The sequence below is a fragment of the Pteropus vampyrus genome, unplaced genomic scaffold (assembly GCF_000151845.1).
Source record: "Pteropus vampyrus isolate Shadow unplaced genomic scaffold, Pvam_2.0 Scaffold206, whole genome shotgun sequence".
Lineage (NCBI taxonomy): Eukaryota > Metazoa > Chordata > Mammalia > Chiroptera > Pteropodidae > Pteropus > Pteropus vampyrus.
The window spans coordinates 48,886-68,627 of record NW_011888987.1 but is presented as its reverse complement, the minus strand read 5'-3'; the positions used below and the strand labels follow the sequence as shown (position 1 = coordinate 68,627).

Here is a 19,742-nt window from a genome sequence, read left to right as displayed (position 1 = left end):
AACTGAAGGCAAAGCCGAGATCAGAACCTAGAACTGATTTATAAAATTTGTACACCTTGCCACTATAGTACATGGCAAAAATCCATGGAAAACTTTCTATGGGAATCTAGAAGAAGAAATTACTAGCTTTAGCTAGAGGACTCAGTGTAGGTTTCATGAAAAAAAAAAAAGATAACTGAGTTGAATTTTAAAGGATGGATAGGTTGCAAAACACAATTTAGATAGAGTGTCAACAGAGGCATGAGAAAGTGTGATGCCTTGGTAATTTTGTGTGTTTCAGCAATGTGTGCATTTAGAGCTATGGCAAAGGTGGTGAGGTTAATACAAAGGAAAGCATATTTAGGAGGGAGGAGGAAATGAAAAACAAACTTCTTCTATAATTACTTTGTAGCTCTAGAGTGATCCATGTCAGGTTTTTCCAGGTGTGCCACTTGTGTGGGCCTTTCAAATCTAGCTGAGGAAATGGACTATAATTAGAACACACTAACTACAAGTAACCAATAGTTTAGGCAATTATTTGATTTAGAAAGAATTACTTTTAAAATATACATGGTTTTTGACTCTTCTCTACTGCCTTAAACAACAATGCTTGAGACCAGTTATGTTAATTGAACATGAGATGGTAACAAACAACAAAATATTAGCAAAATATTAGTTGTCTAACATTGGTAGTTTTTCTCAGAAGTGAGGTAAGCCACATTTTTAAACTACAGTTACTAGTTTTCCAGTACAGAGATTAAATAATATGTTATTTTGAAGGCTATATTTGGTAACTGTTTAGTGGTCAGTCAGTAATACTGAACATTTATATTATATATCATATGATTCAGATACGTTATATCATATGTATGTGTATGTATAAGATATTCTATAAAAGGTAGAACATGAACCTGACCATCAGGATGCTTGGGTTATAAAATAATATCAGCTAGATTTGAAATTTTTATCAAGACATATTATTTATCTAAATCTCATCTTAGCTGTAAAATGAGTCTTGCACTAGATGAACTCTAAGATTGTAATTCTATGAAATTGGGTAACCTCTGACCTTGACGAACTTAAAATCTAATTGAGGGCATATAGCACATCCACAGGAAACTAGATTTAGAAGCATACAAGTAACTTAAAAACTAATGCTACAAAAGGAAAAACTTTTTTAAAAAAATCAGGTTCTCGTGCAGTTAATTGGGAAGGCCAAGATTACACCACGAATAAGCAGAAAGGTGAGTTAAGAGATTAAATGATAAAGGAGTAGAAATCCTCACATAGTAAGTAGAATTGTATATGGGAGGAATATTTTGTTTGTTTTAACCATAAAATAACTAATTATCAAGAATACCTGTACCATATTTCTGTTTGCATTCATACAATGGTTATTCTATATTTATATCTATTTTTTTTTTTTGTGGCGGCTTGAAATCTTCTCAGAATTCCTAGATTACATGAATCTTATAATTCTTTGTAACTGTATCAAGAGGATGGTATTGGGAAATTTTTGAAAAGATTATCAGAAATTATACATAATTGCTGGTTGTGTCACTATGGGAAACCACATGTAAAGTATCACCAAGTCAGATTACATAGTCTGACTCAAATTATTGCAAAACATTACCAGATTTGGGTAATGTCTTTAGAGGGAGCAGGAAACCCGTTAGTCAAGTAACGACATTTACTGGTACTCACTGTATTCAAATTATTGATATTAGGTATTGCTGAGTAAATAGAAACCAAAAGGCAGTAGGAGAAGAAGAAAAAGGGAAGTACTGTTGATGCAGTATGTAGTGGTAAATAGAATTGATGGGATGGGAGAGTAATCGCCTTCATTAAATTTTATTTGGTGGAGAGTGCCTGGAATTTAGAGGGAAAGAAAGATCTCAAAATGGAAAGAACATGGGATATAGAATAAGATGCCTGGGTTCCAATTTCAACTCAGTCACTTCAGAGCTGTACAGCCTTGGACAAATATTTAGCCTTAGTTTTTTCTCTTCTGTAAAATGGGTGTAATAATGCTGATAAATACCTTACTTCATGAGGCTACAGTGAGAATGATTAAAGTCTTAATTCCTATTTAGCTACTCAAAATGTGGGCCAAACCAATAGCATTAGCATCATCTGAGAGCTCGTTAGAAATGCAGACTGTCCAGCCCCATCCTAGACTTATTGAATCAGCAACCTAATTTTAACAAGATTCCTAGCCAATTAATACATACAGCTTTGACTATATCATTGCTCTCTTGCTAAACTTGAAGCTTCAGAAGTACAGTTGCCAAATTTAGCAAATAAAAGTAGTAGATATCCAATATAATTTGAAAACAATGAATAATTTTTTTAGTATATCTCAAATGCTTCATGAGACATATTTATGATTAAAATATATATTCATTGTTTATCTGAAATTCAAACTTGACTGGGCTTTCTGTATTTTAGCTGGCAACCATAGGATCATGTATAATATAACTTTGAATTCCCCTGCAATACTACAGTGCCTTTCTCCATGGTTCAGTGGATGTTTGAAAACAGGTCTCTGGTTTTTGCTTACCATTGTATATTCGCAGAGACTGACATAGTGCCTGACACACAGTAAAAGACTAATACACATTTCTTTAATAAATAAGTTAATATATCAAGAGCAATCTTCCAATTATAACCTGGGTTGTCTGTGCATAGTTTAATGAAAGCTGAATATTTTTCCAGTAATGTTTTTAAAAAACAGAATGTTTAAAAAGCTTCTATTCGTACACTTTTCATATTTCTGCTGGCAGAGTTCAGGACTTAATGGGAACATAATCAAGGGCTCAGAATGTACTTGTCGCAGACTGGGTCCATATGGTCACTGAAACCCATACTCATGATGCTGACAAGCCTGCAGCAGGCGGCGGTAGGCGACTCCTCCCTCTCCCAGGCCCCACGAGGCCCCGCGCAGGCGCACATCCTCGCTCCGGCCCCGCGGGCTGTGGCGAGGAAGGCGAGGCTCCCAGGGCGCGTGCGCAGCGGTCTGGGCTAGGGGCCCCTCCCTGGGCGGGGGCGCGCGGCGTGGAGGACCGCACGGAAAGGGGGAAGTCAGGTGGCCGCCGCCGCCGCCGCCGCCGCTGCCGCGGTTTGTCGCCAGAAGGAAAATGGCGGATCTGGAGGAGCAGTTGTCTGATGAGGAGAAGGTAAGAGCCGCGGAGGCGGCGGAGCCCGTTGTTCCGGGAGCCAGCAAAGCCCCGGCGTATCACCCCGGAGTCCGGCCGCGGGGGAAGGGCATCGATCTGTGCCCTCAGCTGCCCTTCCTCCCCCTCTTCTCGCGGCGGCCAACTGCCTGCCCCTGTCAGTCACCCGAGGCCGCGCGCGGGGGCAGGTCTCTGCCTGGGCTGCTCGCTGCGCTCCTTGTAGGGTGTGTGCTCCGAAAATAGGAAGCGGGAGCGGGGCGGCGGCGCCCGGCGCGCGGGCGGGGGTCTCGGAGGGCGGCGGTGCCGGGGACCCTGTCCTTCCGCCTGGGCCGCAGGGCCCTGCGCCAGTGTCTGGGGACTGCAAAGGGGTCTGAGTCCCGGCCTGCGAGCGGCCCAAGGGCAGCGCCCAGCCCGACGGCCTGGTCAAAGAGTGTAGCCGGCGTGAGGGGTAAGAGGAAAGAATCGCTTAGGAAACAGACCTTGACTTCTCCCTCTAATCCCTCCTCCCAGTAGCAAAATGCTTCCTTTCTTGGTTCTCTACCCCTTTTTTCCTTTCCCCGTGAAAGTCTGCCTTTCTCTTTTTCCTATTCTTTTTTTGTCTTTAGCTGTAAGCTTTGCAGCTTCCGTGTTCCCTCGGAGGCTGCCGAGTTGCTCACAGAAAGACCCCTCCCCAGTCAGTAGTCGTTTCCTGCCCAGGTTGGCAGCAGCCCTCCGGGGGCTGATTTGCTGCGCCGGATCGTCCTGCTAGGAATTCTTCCGAAGAGAGGAGGTTGAGCAACTACTTTTACTGTATCTTAAATGCTGTGACAGCATTGGAATCAGATGAACGACTTAAGTTATCTGGCATTTAAAATGAGAAATCCGATCATTAGACTAGTTCTTTCTTATTCGCGTTTCCTTTGGCTACTGTGAGGCCCATTCTCCAGAGAGGGGAAGTAGGGATCCTACCAATATTGAGTATTTTTCTGGAAAGGACCTTGACGTTTCTCAAACTCAAAAGTAACTGAAATAACATGAATAAGATGGTTGCAGTTTTCGAAGTGTCCAGTCTTAATTTAGCAGTGTTTATTTTTTTTAAGTTCCAAAGCAGTACAGCCATGTAGGAAACTCAGACTCATCATGGTGTTTTAAGAAATCCTAATGTAAAGGATACTTTCAGTTGGAACTCTCCGCTCCAAGTGTTTCTATAGTCTGTTCTTGAACCGAAATGTAATGTTCCATCTTCCTGTGTCAGTGCAAAAGTCAGCCTCATCTTCAGTTTCGGAAATCTTTTTTTCTCTTTGCTTTTGGTGAAAGTGATAATAAAACAACAAAATGGGAACAGCAACAAGATTCTTGGTAGGCAGACAGATCCCTGTATACTGAAAGTTGCTACGCAGTTTTCACATGTGTAATACTGGTTTATAACTATTAAGTTGGTAACTGAAAATGTATGCTTGTGTACACACACACACACATTTAAAATTAATTAGTGTTGAAAAGTTTGTTAAAGAGATTGTCATGTTTTTATTCTACCTTTCTGAAGTGGTGATTAGTGGCTCGTGGCTAGAAATCTAGCTGAAGAGAGTACTCAGTGTGGGAGTTAATACAGACCAGCCATGTGTTGGCAAGGCCTAAAATAGGGAAGTTTTTTCAAAATGAGATGGTAAGATGCCATATTATCTGGCACTCTCAGAGCACTAACCCAATAAAGGGAATGGTGTGTGTCTTATTCTCTAAGCTTGCCTAACAATGTTTTAAGAGTAAATGAATGACAATTCTTAATTTGAAGGAATTTGGTGCTTGTTTTTATTTTGAGTTTTGTAAGGCTATTAATTTACTTATAGATTTCATTGCAATTTAGTAATTTAAGAAAAATACTGACCAAATTTTTGAGTTAAATTCGAGTAACTGGTTAAGTGAAATTCTATCATTCTTGTCACTTTAGTTATCTAAATGTTCTTTTAATTTTGGGGGAGCAGGACGTTTGGTATGGAATCAAATAGAGAGGATTTAAAGGTGGTATTTTTAAACTAATATTTAAATCATATTACTCTTTCTGTCTCCTGGTTTGTAATTTTAAAAAAATAGGCGTTTAATGCTATTAAGCTCTTGGAATTTTCATTTTGATTGCAGATCTGAAGAACGGAAGCTGTTAAGACTTGTGTAGTACCCTATGCCTGACTCAGAAAATACATTTGTTAGTTTATTGTAAATTTGAAGTAGGTTTTACAATTACCATTTCACAAATAAGTAAAATAAGGTTTTAAAAGCTTTAAGTATTTCATCCAAGGACACCTAAGTAGGAAGTGGCAAAAGTGGTATTTAAACCTTCATTTGTCTGGATCCAAAGTTTATGCGCTTGTGACATTACACTCCCTTAAACAATTGATGATATGACCCTCTTTTGCATTTATCTCTTTGTTTTTAATTTGTTGACAGCTTATTTTGAAAAAAAAAAACCAAAATGATTCTTTTTGTTTTTAATAATTGTACATACTAAACATTGAATAATGTTATAAATTTGTGTTTTGATCTCTTTAAAAGTTGTTTATTGTTTAACACGTTTAGAAGCTTATTACAGGTATAGTTTCATATATATTCTATGGCAAGAAGCATTTTAGAAATTAATCTATAATTGTATCTTTGTTTTTTTTAATCATGAACCAGTTTTCTAAGGATATCACTATGAAATTTATTAACCTTTTTTACTTTTAGCCACTGGGTTAATAGGAAATAAGCTATCCAAAGAAGCATAATGTTCTTTAAAGTTATTCATTTGCTATAGTATGTTCCACAGACTTTTTACATAGAGAAACTCTAGGCCAAAAAACAATCATGTTTTTCATTCCTAGATCAGCTGTATGGCACAATATAGAATTTTTGAATTTGAAATTATGTGAAATTGTATAAGGCTCAAGTGAGAAGAACCGTTCCCAAACCCCTCTTTAGATAAGAAAAATCCAGGAAGTCACTCCAAGTCTCAGGAGGAAGGCACTTAGTTTTTGCTTGGAAAGGATTTTTTTTTTTTTTTTTCCTTTAGACCCTCCCACCTTCCCCCAGAGATTATAGTGGTCCACTCTCATAGCTTCGACTTTTATTATCTTTGTTGATGTGTCTCAAGTACATAGCTCAGCCCTAACTTCTCTCCTGAGCCCTGGCCACACATTTTGATCTGCTGGTCCTGTTCACAAAGGACAGTTAATACGGAACCTGCCTAAAAGTAAATTCATATATGCCCCTCTTCTTTCCTCCTACACAAATGGGGGCAGAACTCGATCTCCTCCTGCTCATTTTCCTCTCTATTTCTCTATTCTCATTAATTCCAGTCATTCAGGTTTTTAACTTCAGCTTTATTTTAACTTTTTTTCCTTTTGCTCTGTACCTTACAGTTTCTAAATCTTGTCACATCCATTATCAAAATGTATTTTATACAAATTTATTTCTTTTTGAAAAGTTCATTTATATTAATATTTGGTTTTATTTTACCTATCAGTTGACCAGGCTATTAAATTAGCTGTTGTTATTTATATTAACTACTGTTGTTTATTAACAAAGTTTTACAGTATAAAAAGAATGCAAATTGATCCTACCTGTTTTGTTGAGTAAGAAATAAAGCCAAGAGAGGAAAAGTATGATTAGAAGAATGTCTCATATCTGGTCTTTCCCTTCTGTTATTTTTGCTACAGCTAGGCTTTTGTTGTAAACTTTCTAGATTAATCCCTCTAATTTCCTGTATCTAAGCCATGTTTTAATATGTTGTTTTTCTAGTCCCAAACTTTTAGTTCCTGGATTCTCCATTGCTCTTACAAGGAAGTACAACTCATGAAAATAGTATTTGTGGCTTTGTATTCCACTGTAACCTAAATAGTTCTGATATTTCAATATATACGTTTATTTAATCATGCTGTGAATTCAAAGAGACATGCATGCTAGTCCACATCTGGCACCTCATGTAAGTTATTTAATCTCTCAGCCTCAGTTTCCTCTGTTCTGTGGGGGTATAACAGAAAGTATCTTAACCAGTAAGTTGCTGTAAATATAAGTGGTGCCTGGCATGTAGTAAACACAGTCAGTTGTACTTATTTTCTCTGCTCATGACTTTACCAACTCTGATTCCCTGGCCTGTTTTCTTTTTGAAAGATGAAAGTCTTACTCCTCCCTCAAGATTTAACTCACATTACGTGGCTAGTTTAATCTCTTCTTCTGAATGTTATAACACATCATTAATATTAAATGCAGTTTTCAGTAATAATTATTTACTTGTCTTGTTTTCTTCTATTGAGATTCCTAAGTGCTGAAATAATGTCATCTTTAGTATGTGTCATTATGCTGCATGAAATGAGTGGTTCAGTGAGTAAAGGAACTAAGGAATCATGAATTCAAAATGTTAAAGAGAAAAGTTTTATGAAAAGTAAAAGTATCATATAAAGGCAAATTTTTGAGGATAAATTTGGTGTGCCTAAATTTTTTATTTCTAAATAGTATTATAGATTTTAAAGATTCAGATAGTCAAATGAAATTCCTGGTGCTCTTTGAGTTACAGTTCATGACACTGGCTATGGTTCAAGTCACATACACATGCTAAATATTCTTTATAAGCAGTTTATATACTTTTCTCTCACTACACAACCATATTTTGATTGTATATAAAAACAATATAAGCCATTATTATATTCCACCATAATTAATGTAAAATTAGTACGCTATTAATGTAGAAATATTCCTGATTATATTTTGTAGGTGAATGAATTCTGTCATTGCACCAATAAAAAAAATTTTTACAGCAAGCAGAAACTGGATAGCTGCTATAATATTAGTGGGGTTTTTCAGACTTTGCACATTAAAGTAAAGTTATATGTTTTCGGAGCATTTGAAATCCAGTCTGTAAAATAAGGATAGTTATATACCTGGAACATTGTAGTTTTGTGTAAAACCAAGGGACATGAGAACACTTTGAGAAGAGAGTACAAAGTAATTTTTAAGTTTAAAAAGCATGATGGGAAAAGTTGACTTGGGTTCTGTGCTCTATCTAACAGCCTAATTGCCTGAAGCAGTAATTTATTGTTAGAGATTCATGCATATCAAAGAAAATAGGGGTTCCATAGAAGAGCCTATAGTTATCCAAAAAGGTAAGTTTCACAATAACCTTTATTTTGAAGGTTAGATGTATAATTTTTATGTAATTTGACTTAACCACATTTATTTACGTATTTTATTGTGAATCTACTGGCTGAAAACTTCTTGCACATTTTAGTTCTATTTAGTTTCTGTTAACAATAAATGGAGATAATTTTTGAAAACTACCATCACGTTCATTTATTTACCAGATATACCATATTTCATTGATTTCAGTATAATAATTTTCCATATCTTAAGATCAGGCTGCATTATACAGTCAGTGACTTATGATATTTAATTGATAGCATTTTTCCCTTTTTTAGCGGTACACAACATTTCACATCTTACATTAATAATGAATCAGGGTAAACAAGGATATAATACAATAACAAACAACTGAAAATCTTGGCGTGAGGTGGTTGGTGATGAGAGCTTTGTATGACATCTCCTCACTCATCCTATATATGTCTAGTGTGGGTCAGCAGAAGTCATGTCATTTCAGGCTGTTGGAGGATTCCAATCTAAACTTAGCCCTTTTTTTACAGTCCAGGAAGCAGTGAGAAGAAAATGCAGTGAATGATACACTGGTTTTTAAAGCTCTCCTCTTCCCTACCCACAACACACTCAGATTCACTATACTTCTGTTCAAATTTCAGTTAACTAAAGCAAGTTAAATCTGTAAACTTAATTTCAGATGGGCAGGGAAGGAGAAGAGAATTATATTTGTGAATAGAAGTAGTGACACCATAGATTAAGTTTCAGACTGAAGGTTGGTGATTTGATTACTTGTTTGGTAGACACAATGCAAGACTATAGATTGAGATGAATCAGACATATATAACATATATACATACTGTAAAGGGTCAAAAATTATTAAGTTCATGGAAATTCAGAAGACAGAAAAATACCTCTGCCTAGGAGGATGGTGAACATCAGTTGGGGTATAAGGTCATGCCAGAGAGCACAACAGAGGAAGAAAAATTAGGAAAATGGGAGGAAGCAGGGAGTATGAATTATATCTCAGGTATTTTGCAAGTAAGAGATGAATCGTGCTATTAAATAGCACAGGAGTTCGCATCCTGAGCACTGTTGACGTTTTGGTCTGGATAACTGTTGTGGAAGATGTCCTGTGCGTTGTAGGATGTTTGATAGCATCCTTGGTTCATGTGATTCCAGTATCATCCCCGCAGTCATAACAATCAAAAATATTTTCTGTGGGACAAAATTGCCCCTGGTTGGAAACCACAGGACTAGACAGATTGGAGCTAGTGAGAACAGTTGGGAACCTGGGTTAAGTGTTAGGGTCCGAATTAAAGTATTTTCATAAGACATAAAGGAAAAACAAGATTGCTAACAGATTTCAGAGTTGGTGAGTAAATGTAGGGGAAAGGGAAGAATCAGAGATAACTACGAACATTAAAATCTAGATGACTAGGAAGTGGTCCCACCACTAACTAGAGAACATAGGAAAGAGGATGCACAGCTGGGAGAAGAGTAAGCGCAAACTTGATTTAGGTTATGTTGAGTTTGAGATTCTAGCAGAAGGTCTACGTGAACATGCCTAGCAGATATGGAGATGAAGAAATGGAGCTTGGGAAAGAGGTCAGGCCCAGAGATTGTATATAGATTTGGAAGTACTCTTTGCAGGTTAAAGGAATGAGATGGGATAAGCTTTTTAAGAGAACAAGTTTAGACATAACAAAGAGAAGAGGGCAAAGAGCATATACTTTTGGTTATGCTTTCATTTAAAGAAGAAAAGAAAAAGGCGAGGAGTGACCCTTGAAGTAGAACAGAGTAGGTGCTCATATCGTAGAACTTGTGGAGAATTTCCAGAAGGAGCAGTGCCAGTGTTGCAGAGAGATTAAGAAGGACTATAGGATTGAGAAGAGCCTTTGAATTTAAGGGATGAGAAACAAATTATATCTACTACTGTATATCCAATATCTACTATATCTCTAAATTGTCAGAGTAATCTTGTTGTTATTTCTATTTTACTGATTGGAAACTGTTAAAGAAAGATGAGGCCAAGTATTTAAGTAATGGACTAGAAATCATTGGTGGCCTTTAAGAGAGCAGTTTTACTACAATTTGGAGCAGGAAGCAAAGAGCAAAAAGCCAGATTACCAGGATCTAAAAAAGTACATATATGTTTTCTCTCTTTCAGAAATGGCCTTTTAGTCTTGCGTGTGTTGTAAACTACTCATTCTTCAATAACTAGATCCAAAGATTTCTGTCATCTACGTTTGTATCTTAGCCTATCTCTGCTCCTTCAGCAGTTTGTACATACCTTTGTTATAACATTTACCAGTTTTAATAAGTTTCCTGATGTTCTTATTTCTTGTGTCCTTCAGGGTTAGGCTCTGTGTTTTAGTCATCTGTGTAAATCCAGTACAGTGCCTGGCACATGTTAGATGAGTGGTTTCCAGCTCTAGCTGCACATTAGAATCAACTGGAGAGTTTATAAACAAACATGGATGCACAGGCTTCACTCATGGGAGAAGCCTAGAGCCTCTGTGCTTTTTGTTTTTTTAAAGCTTCCTAGATGATTTGAATGTGCCACCAGGATTTAGTCCCACTGTATTGTGGTGCTCAGTCAATGTTGACTAAAGGATAAGAAACAGACAGAAAGTATAAATTATTCTTGAAAAAAAAAAATTGGTAGCTAAGCAGAAAAGAAAGACTAGTTATTACTACTACATTTTTTTCTGCTATTTCATTTTAAGGATACTTTTTTTTTTTTTTTTAAAGAAACAAAAACTTCAGGACTGGTTGTGGGCCGAGGGGAATGATTCAGAGGCAAGAAGTAGAAAATGTAAGATAAATAAGAGCTTATATAACTTTTCCACTTAATGCTAATGTCTACTTTGGGATCGTGGTTTTTTAAATATTTTAAATAAAAAATAAAAGCATATTTAAAGAAAATTTGATGTTGAATTCAGTAGATGACCTAGTTTCAGATTAAGTGATATTGACCCTGTTTTTAATTACCATTCAAAATGATAATTATAAAGGAAAAAATTGAAGGAAATTTGTCTGTAACACAGACATGCAATAGTGATCACTTAATTATAAACTATTTAAATAATTGGTACAACCACTATGGAAAACAGTATGGAATTTCCCTAAAGACTTGAAAACATATGTCCAAAAAGATATTTGCACACTGATATTCATAGCAGCTTTATTCACAGTGGCCAGAACATGGAAACAACTGAAGTGTACTATGCTAGATGATGGGATAAAGAAGCTGTGGTACATATATACAATGGAATATTACTCAGCCATAAGAAGAGATGAAATACTGCCATTTACAACAACATGGATGGACCTCGAGATAATCATGCTAAGCAAAATAAGCCAGGCAGAAAAAGTTGAAAACTACGTGACATTACTTGTATGTGGAATATAAACCTAAAAGAAACAAACGTGACAGAGACTCATGGACATGGGCAATAGAATAGTGCTTACCAGAGGGTGGGGGGGAAGGGTAAGGGAGATGAGGTGAAAAGGGTCAAATATATGGTGACAGAAACAAATCTCAGGATGATAAACACACAATGCAATATGTATATGCTTTAGTGTTGAATCGTATACCTGAAACTTTCTGGATTTTGTTAACCAATGTCACCATAATAAAAATAAATAAGAAAGAGTTTTAAAAAGTGTTTTTCTATTCTTATTTTGCTTGTAACTCTCAAAAAGGCATAGGCAATTTTTAGGGAGTTACAGGAAACAATGTCAAATAATTCTTATAGTTGAAGTGGAAAAATGCATAATAGCTCTTAACTTTACTACCCATCTCTAAGGCAGTGACCCTTTTTGATATATCCCTTGAGAATCAGGTGAAACCTATGATAAAAACTTTATAAAGTTCCAAATGTAGAAATTTCACTGCTCTGGGATTTTTTAGGAAGCTGACTCAGAATGATCAGCTTCAGTTTATTCAGTGTGAGCACTGATTTCTTCCTTATAAATTGTGTACTGGTAAAGGAAATGGTGAGTAGAGTAAAAACACCTGACCAGAGTCCTCACCTTAAGCAAGAATGTCCAATATTTTTTAAATTAATTTATTTTATTAGTTTCAAGTACACAGTACATTGGTTAGACATCTATATAGTTCGTAAAATAACCCCCCCCCCATTGGTCTCTCCCTTCCCTGACCCTCCACCTAGCCAAAGTATTAATGCTAACTGCATTCCCTCTGCCATGCTCCCCATCCCTGTGACCATCCATCAACTACTAATTTGTACTTCTTTAACCCTTCGCTCCACTCTTCCAGTCCCCCAAACCCTCCTCCCCTCTGTCTGTCACCAAATTATCCACTATATTTGTGCATCTGTTTTTGATTAGTTTGTTCTTTTTATTTCTTAGATTCTGCATATAAGTGAAATCATATAGTGTTTATCTTTCTCTGTCTGACTTAAATACCTTCTAGGTCCATCAAAGCAATATCTTTTTCCATCCCATTCCTTTTCATATGTAGGGGTCTTGTTTTCTTATCCTTTTAGCCACTCTCTCTTTTGGTTGGAGCACTTAATTCTTTCCCATTTAAGGTACTTATTGATAGGAATGTAGTTATTACCATTCTTATTTATGTTTCTGATACATGCTTTTTCTTCTTAAAGAAGTCCCTCCAACATTTCCTGTAATACTGGCTTGGTGGTGATAAATTCCTTTAGCTTATTTTTGTCTGGGAAGCTCTTTATCTGTCCTTTGACACTAAATGATAGCTTTGCTGAATAAAGTTTTCTTGGTTGTATATCCTGGGTCTTCATCCTGTTGAATATGTTTTGTCAAGCCCTTCTGTCCTGCATAGTTTCTTTAGAGAAATCAGCTGCCAGTGTTTCCGTAAAGTAACTATCTGTTTTTCTCTTGCTGCTTTTAATATTCTTTCTTTGTATTTAACCTTTGGCATTTTAATTATGATGCGTTTTGGTGTGGGCCTCTTTGGATCCCTGATTTTTGGAATTCTCTGATTTTCCTGGGGTTTTATGTCCATTTCCTTCACCAGGTTAGGGAAGTTTTCCATCATTATTTCTTCAAATAGCTGTCCAACATCTTGTTTTCCTTCAAGTACGCCCATCAGATAGATATTTGGACCCTTAATAGTGTCCCATATGCTCCTTAAATTATTTTTATAGTCTTGGCATCTTATCCCTTGCCATTCCGATTGTATGTCCTTGGCTTCCCCATTTCCTAGATAGAGCATTTGATCCTTTTCTTTATTCACTTTGTTTATTCGCTTTGTTTATTCCATTTAATATACTTCTCATCTCAGATAATGAATTCTCCATTTCAGACTGATTCCCTCTTCTAATTTCCATTTCCATTTTTATGTTTTTTATCTCTTTGTCGAAGTTCTCGCTGAATGTCTACACTTCCCAAAAGTTCATTGAGCATCTTTATAACCAGTATTTTGAACTCTGCATCTGTTAGATTACTTGACTCTATTGTATCTGGATCTCTGTTCTGTTCTCTCGTATTGTTTCTGTTTCTCTGTCTTTCCATTTTGACTGCCTTTCTGTGTCTATTTCTGTGTACTAAGCAATGCTGCTAAGTCTCCCGGTCTTGTTAGTATGGATTTGTGAAGTAAGTGTCCAGTGGCACAATCCTGAGAGGGGTTCAGCTACAGGCCAAATTTAGCCTAAGCGTCTGCCCCTCTGGGGCTACCTGTTAAGATTCAGCAAGCAATCTACAGATGGCTGTGCTTATAGCTGCCTCAAAAGGCCACACCAGAAATGGAGGTTGCCTCCAGTGTGAGTCTAGGTGCTGCTCAGCAAGGAGCACCTGACTGGCTGAGATATACCTGGGTGTGACTTGGGTGGGACCTCGAGTTAGGGGAGTTGGGGTTTCAGGGAATCCTCTGCGCAGAGCGACCTCTGTTATCCAGTTGGACGATGTCCTGGCTATGGAGGTGCTGTGTTTGCACACTGGGACAGGGAGGGGCTCAACAGAGAACAATGGATATTGCCGGCACTTCCATATAGAGTGAGTCTCCCTGTAAGTCTCCCTCACTCCAACAGTATCTCCCTGTAAGTCCCTGGTGCCCCCTGCGCATAGTTGAACCAGCACTGGTGCTCAGAGTGAGCACGTCTATCACCAGAAAAATCCGCTCGCGGATGTGGCCCCTTTAAGAGGCGTCTGCTGCTGCGACAGCCTCTGTCTCACTCAGACACTCGAGACTGGGCAGCCTTGCGTCCTCGCCCCGTGCTACCTTCTGCCGTTGCAGGGCGATTTCTTGGATTTCTCCCTAGTTGTATGGCTACATCCCAGGCGATTTTTCCTTGCTGCTGCTCCTTGTTTCTGTCATAACCTTGATTTGGTTGCCAGAGGGATGAACAGAGCCTCTATCTATGCCATTTTTTTTTCCTCCAGAATGTCTGATATTTTTTAAGGAGACTGAGGCAAATGCCCTACATAGTAGGTTCATGCCAACATAGTACTTTCTGTAATTCAGAATGAAAGCCTAAGGTCCTTTATTTCTTTAACATTTATTTTTAATTTTTTTTACTGTATTTTTATTAGAAAAGCAAAAGGTTAGATAAATATGTTTTTGTGGATTTTTAGCAGTAAAAATTAATATTAAAACGTTTGTGTTTGTTAACTAGAAAATAATTTCACTTCTTAATTGTCATTGTTAGAATGCTTTTTAATTAACATTTATACATAAAGACAAAATGGTAAAATGCTATCATGTATATGAGGGTTTTTTTGCATTTTTTTAGTTACAATATAATTTACCTACTATACAGTGCACAATTTTTAAATGTTCAGTTCAGTGGGTTTTCACAACTATATACACCTTTGCAACCACCATTTATTTACTGAAAATAAAGAACATTTTCTATCACATCAGAAAGTTCCCTATACCCTTTTCCCAACCAAACTCTAACTTTTATCACCATAGATTAATTTTCCTTGGTTTTGAATGTCGTATAAATAAAATCACAGTATTTTGTATGTGCATCTGACTTCTTTCCACTCAGCGTGTTTGAGATTCATGGTGTTGCTTGTATCAGTACCCTAGTTTATTTATTTAGCCGTTTTCCTCTCGATAATCATTCAGAGTTATTATGAATAAGGCTGCTATGAACATTCTTAGGTAATCTTTTTGTAGACATATGCATTCATTTATATAAATACCTAGTTATGAAATTGCTTGGTCATAAGGGAGAACTTTTGAAATAAACAATTTTGGTAGGTTAAATAAAGACAAGTTTTTTGTCATTTGAAAATTTGTATTAAACAGTTACAGCCAGCAAACACAATTTAGGTAGGTGTTTAATTAGAAATCAGGTAATTAGAACCCTCTATTTAATCCAAAATTGCTTAACTTGATTTTAAGGAGACAGTAGCTCATGGTAAACTGCAACAGTGCCTGAATAACCTTATTAGGATTTTTGTGTACAAAAATGAACTATTCATTACTTCCTGAGATAACCATTGGAAATCTTTAAACAAATTAAGTTGTTTGTGAGAAATGGAATATTAATGTCACATTACTTACATTGATATATTCTTAGTGTTAGCCATGCCTCTGTAATAACAGGATAGTTACCCTTTTTTACTGCCTGTAAATTGAATATTCAAAAGTTCCTTGAGCAAGTTACATTCTTGTGATTACTACCTGAATGATGACTGGTAAGTTCATTAGACACTTTTTAGAAGGATTTTTGGAATTTATTAAAATGTATGACATGACTATGAAGAAGTAACTGACTGACTTAAAGAAGTAATTCACATTTTTAAAATAGTGCTGAACATATAAGATACTTTTTAAAATATTTATTTTTGGTCCAGTGAGGAAAATAGGTACATTTTAAGAAATAGGATTTTTTTTTTTGCGCATAGGACAATGTAATAAAAAAATGTATCTCCATCCCACATCATAACACAAAAATCGATCCCAGGTAGATTAAAGACCTAAATGCAAAGAGCAGCACTTTAAAATTAGAAAAAATATAGGAGAAAATCTCCACAACTTCTACAGAGGATGAATTTTTTCCTACTTTCTAACTATTTCACTGTGTTTAGGGATTTGTCTTACATAACCATAGTACAGTTATCAAAAACAAGAAATTAAACATTGACAAATATTATCTAATTTACAGACCCTATTCAGATTTCAACCAATTGCCAGTCCAGGATCATATTGAATTTTGTTGTAATATCTCTTGGTCTTTTTTTAATCTGGAAAACTTTCTCAGCATTGTTTGTTTTTCAAAACTGTAACACTTTTAAAGAGTACAGACTAGTAATTTTGTAAACTCCTCTTTAATTTGGTTTGTTTGACATTTCCTCATGGTTAGATTCAGCCTACGAATTTTTGGCAGGACTATCACAAAAGTGATGTTGTGTCCTCACATATATCCTATGAAGAGGAGGCACATGGTGTCATTTCTTCCTGTCATTTAAGATAACTGATCATTGAGTAAAGGTGGTATGTGGCAGGTTTCCTCAATGTAAAATTACTGTTTATCCCTTTAAGTATTTTGTGGAAAGATATTTTCAGACCATGTAAGATATTTTCAGTCCTGTTGTTTTATCATACTTTTACCCACTAATTTTAGCATCCATAGACAATTTTTTGCCTGCAACAATTACTGTGGTGGTTGCCCAAGCTGACTTTCTAATTCAATTATTCCTTCTACATTAGTTGAAATTCTACTATAACAAAGAGCTTTCCCTTTTCTCCATTTGTTCATTCACTTATATTAATGTGGACTCTGGATTCTTATTTTATTCTCTGGGCTACTATTTATTTCTATCATTATTTGTTACTTGAATTGTAGAATTTTTTTTTTTTTAAGCACATAAGAGAAAGTACAAAAATGAAGTTCGACAGTGAATAAATACTTTTGTATCTCAGTTGATGGGAAGAACTTTTTCTCAGAGCTAACATTTTGGATATGGTTTTGAATACACTATTTTATCTTCTGTATAAGTAACTATAGTCATTTGTGGTACCTGCTCTTTTACAAGAAGCACAACAGAATGGAACATACTTTTTATGTTATGTTTATCTTCTGTATATCTTATAGAAAATTAGATTTGGGTCCAAGAAAAAGAAAAGGAGAAATATAATTCTTTCAGCTTTTAGCCCAGGTTAATACATTAAGAAGGTTAACTTTTTAAAACTATATTTCTTGGTGCAGTTGTTATGCGGCATGCCTGTCAGCTGCTGGTGACTCCCATCTAGCCACACCTTCCCATCAAAACCAAGGTATTCCCCCCATACCCAATCTAGAATTGCAGTTTAGAAATACAATGAAAATAATAGCTCTTTCCTGAATGTGACTCCAGTTAATAAAGGCTTGATTTCTAATAATGTCATATGGAGGAAGGTGGTGGTTAAAGTAAAGGATTTAGCAGTTGACCTAAGAATGTATCTAGTAATTCACTGGGCTCTTCCAGAAAAACTTTGATATACCTAGGGGTAGATAATAGTGCCATGTGTGTTAGAGAAACTTTGAGGATTTTCAACCCAACTGTTCTCATGACCTCCCAACCCTTAGTGCTTCTTCTCACCTACCCTTCTCTTTGGATGTTGTGAGCAGTCCATTAACTCCTTTGGCTACTGCATACATTTATTGCAATAACAATTGCAATTAAGTCTGTAGAATAAAAATATAGATCATTTTTGTTTTCATTTTTGTTTTTTTTGGTGAAAACTCAAAATAGAACTGACGAAAATTCTAAATGATTTATGCCTTTTTGTGAAACAACTAAAATTTTAAAGCACAACAACTAATATATCCCATCACTATACACGTGCCCTCTTGCATGCTGTGTGTGTGTGTGTGTGTGTGTGTGTGTGTGTGTGTGTGTGTTGCTCTTAATACTTTAATTTTTGGCAGTTTTATAGGTGGTATGGAAGTCATTAGGAGTATTAAAAACAATTACCTCTAAATTCTAAAAGTTTCGAAAGAAACGTTTCATTAATTCATCAGCAGGTTACCACAATTTTATTTGTTGCCTGTGTTAGTGTTTAAGACTTTGTTTTAAATTCTCCCTAACAACTCCTTACCTCAGTAGGAAAGATGAGGAAGGGGCAGAAGAAAAGTAAGACTTTTACATAATCATAATAGATTCCAATGTATGTTTAGCATGTGCTATCTTCCATAACCTATTTCATCCTTGCCTGCTTAAAAGTAATCTTTATATTTTGCCTTTTTATTTTAATAGTCCTCTTAAATAGTTTAGGAAAAAATGGTTTGAAAATACGTAAAATATATTTTTAATTAACATACAGCAAAAGTACCCGCCCCCTTTTTTCTGATGACTTTCAACCCTGTACAGATTCATGTAACCACTACCAAAATCTGTCGCCTCCCAAAACTTGTTCATTTTCTTTCTTTCCCTCACTTCTCCCTTTATATTCACACCCTTCCTACCTCTGCTCCCAGCCCTTGGTATCCATTGATCTGTTCTCCATTGCTCTAATATTGTTTATTTGAGAATGTCAGATAAATGAAACATATACTATTACTTTCGAGACTGGTTTCTTTCAGCATAAGGCTTTTGAGATTCATCCAAGTTGTTGCAAATATTCATAATTTGTTCCTTTTCTTTGTTGAGTAGTATTCCATTGTGTAGACCACCATCATTTATTCATACACTCATTTGTGGACATTTAGGTTGTGCATTGTTTTCAGTTTTGACCAATTGTGAATAGATTTGCATTTCTCTAGGGTAGATACCTGGGAGTGAGATTGTTGTGTCGTATTGTGTGTGCTTAACTTTATAAGAAATTGCCAAACTCTTTTATACTGGGTTAGCAGTAGGTCTAGGAATGTATTTAGTAATTCACTGGGCTGTTCCAGTTTTACATCCTCATCAGCACTATTACCAATCTTTTTGTTTTAGCCATTCTATTAGGGATGTAGTAGTATTTCATGATTTTAATATTCATTTCCCTAATTTAACTTTTTTTTTAATGGATCATGATTTTAGTAGCATGTCTAAGAATTTTTTACCTACCCCCAGATCATGAAGATTTTCTTCTGTTTCCTTTTAAGTTTTTTAAGTTTTGTTTTACATTTAGACCTATGATCTATTTTGAAGTAATTTTTTAAATAAGGTATGAGGTTTAGATTGAGGTACTTTTTTTTTGCTCATGGATATCTCATTGAATATCATTTGTTGAAAAGATATCCTTTCTCCATTGAATCGCCTTTACACCTTTGTCAAAAATCATTTGGCCCTATGTATATATGAGTATGCTTTTGGACTCTCAGTTCTGTTGATTGTCCCTTCACCAATACACTATTTTAATGACTGTAGCTTTTTATTTTAAGTCTTGGCATCAGATAGTATGAATCTTCAACTTTGTTCTTTTTCAGAATTGTTTTGGCTATTCTATATTCTAGTTCATTTGCCTTTACTATTTGCATTTGCTATTAAGGATATGAAATAACATATATTTCATTTCCTCTCTTTACTAACTAAAATCCTTTTTTTACTAGCATGGTGTTTATTAATGTGTGTGTA

The 19,742-nt window shown here is 36.0% G+C and overlaps 1 protein-coding gene and 1 long non-coding RNA gene across 2 annotated transcripts in view; both read left to right on the top strand.

Moving 5' to 3' along the window:
• The first annotated feature begins 2,974 nt into the window (after nt 1-2,974).
• CAPZA2 (capping actin protein of muscle Z-line alpha subunit 2) overlaps nt 2,975-19,742 on the top strand; it is a 43,063-nt gene continuing 26,295 nt past the window's right edge. The window contains exon 1 of the mRNA XM_011372385.2: nt 2,975-3,155. Coding sequence (XP_011370687.1) covers nt 3,117-3,155 — 39 coding nt within the window. The 5' untranslated portion in view covers nt 2,975-3,116. The remainder of the gene's footprint in view (nt 3,156-19,742) is intronic.
• Nucleotides 3,164-11,491, top strand: LOC111746945. The gene is made up of 3 exons (XR_002783336.1): nt 3,164-3,600; nt 11,001-11,064; nt 11,444-11,491. It is a non-coding gene; the product is annotated as an uncharacterized LOC111746945 (long non-coding RNA).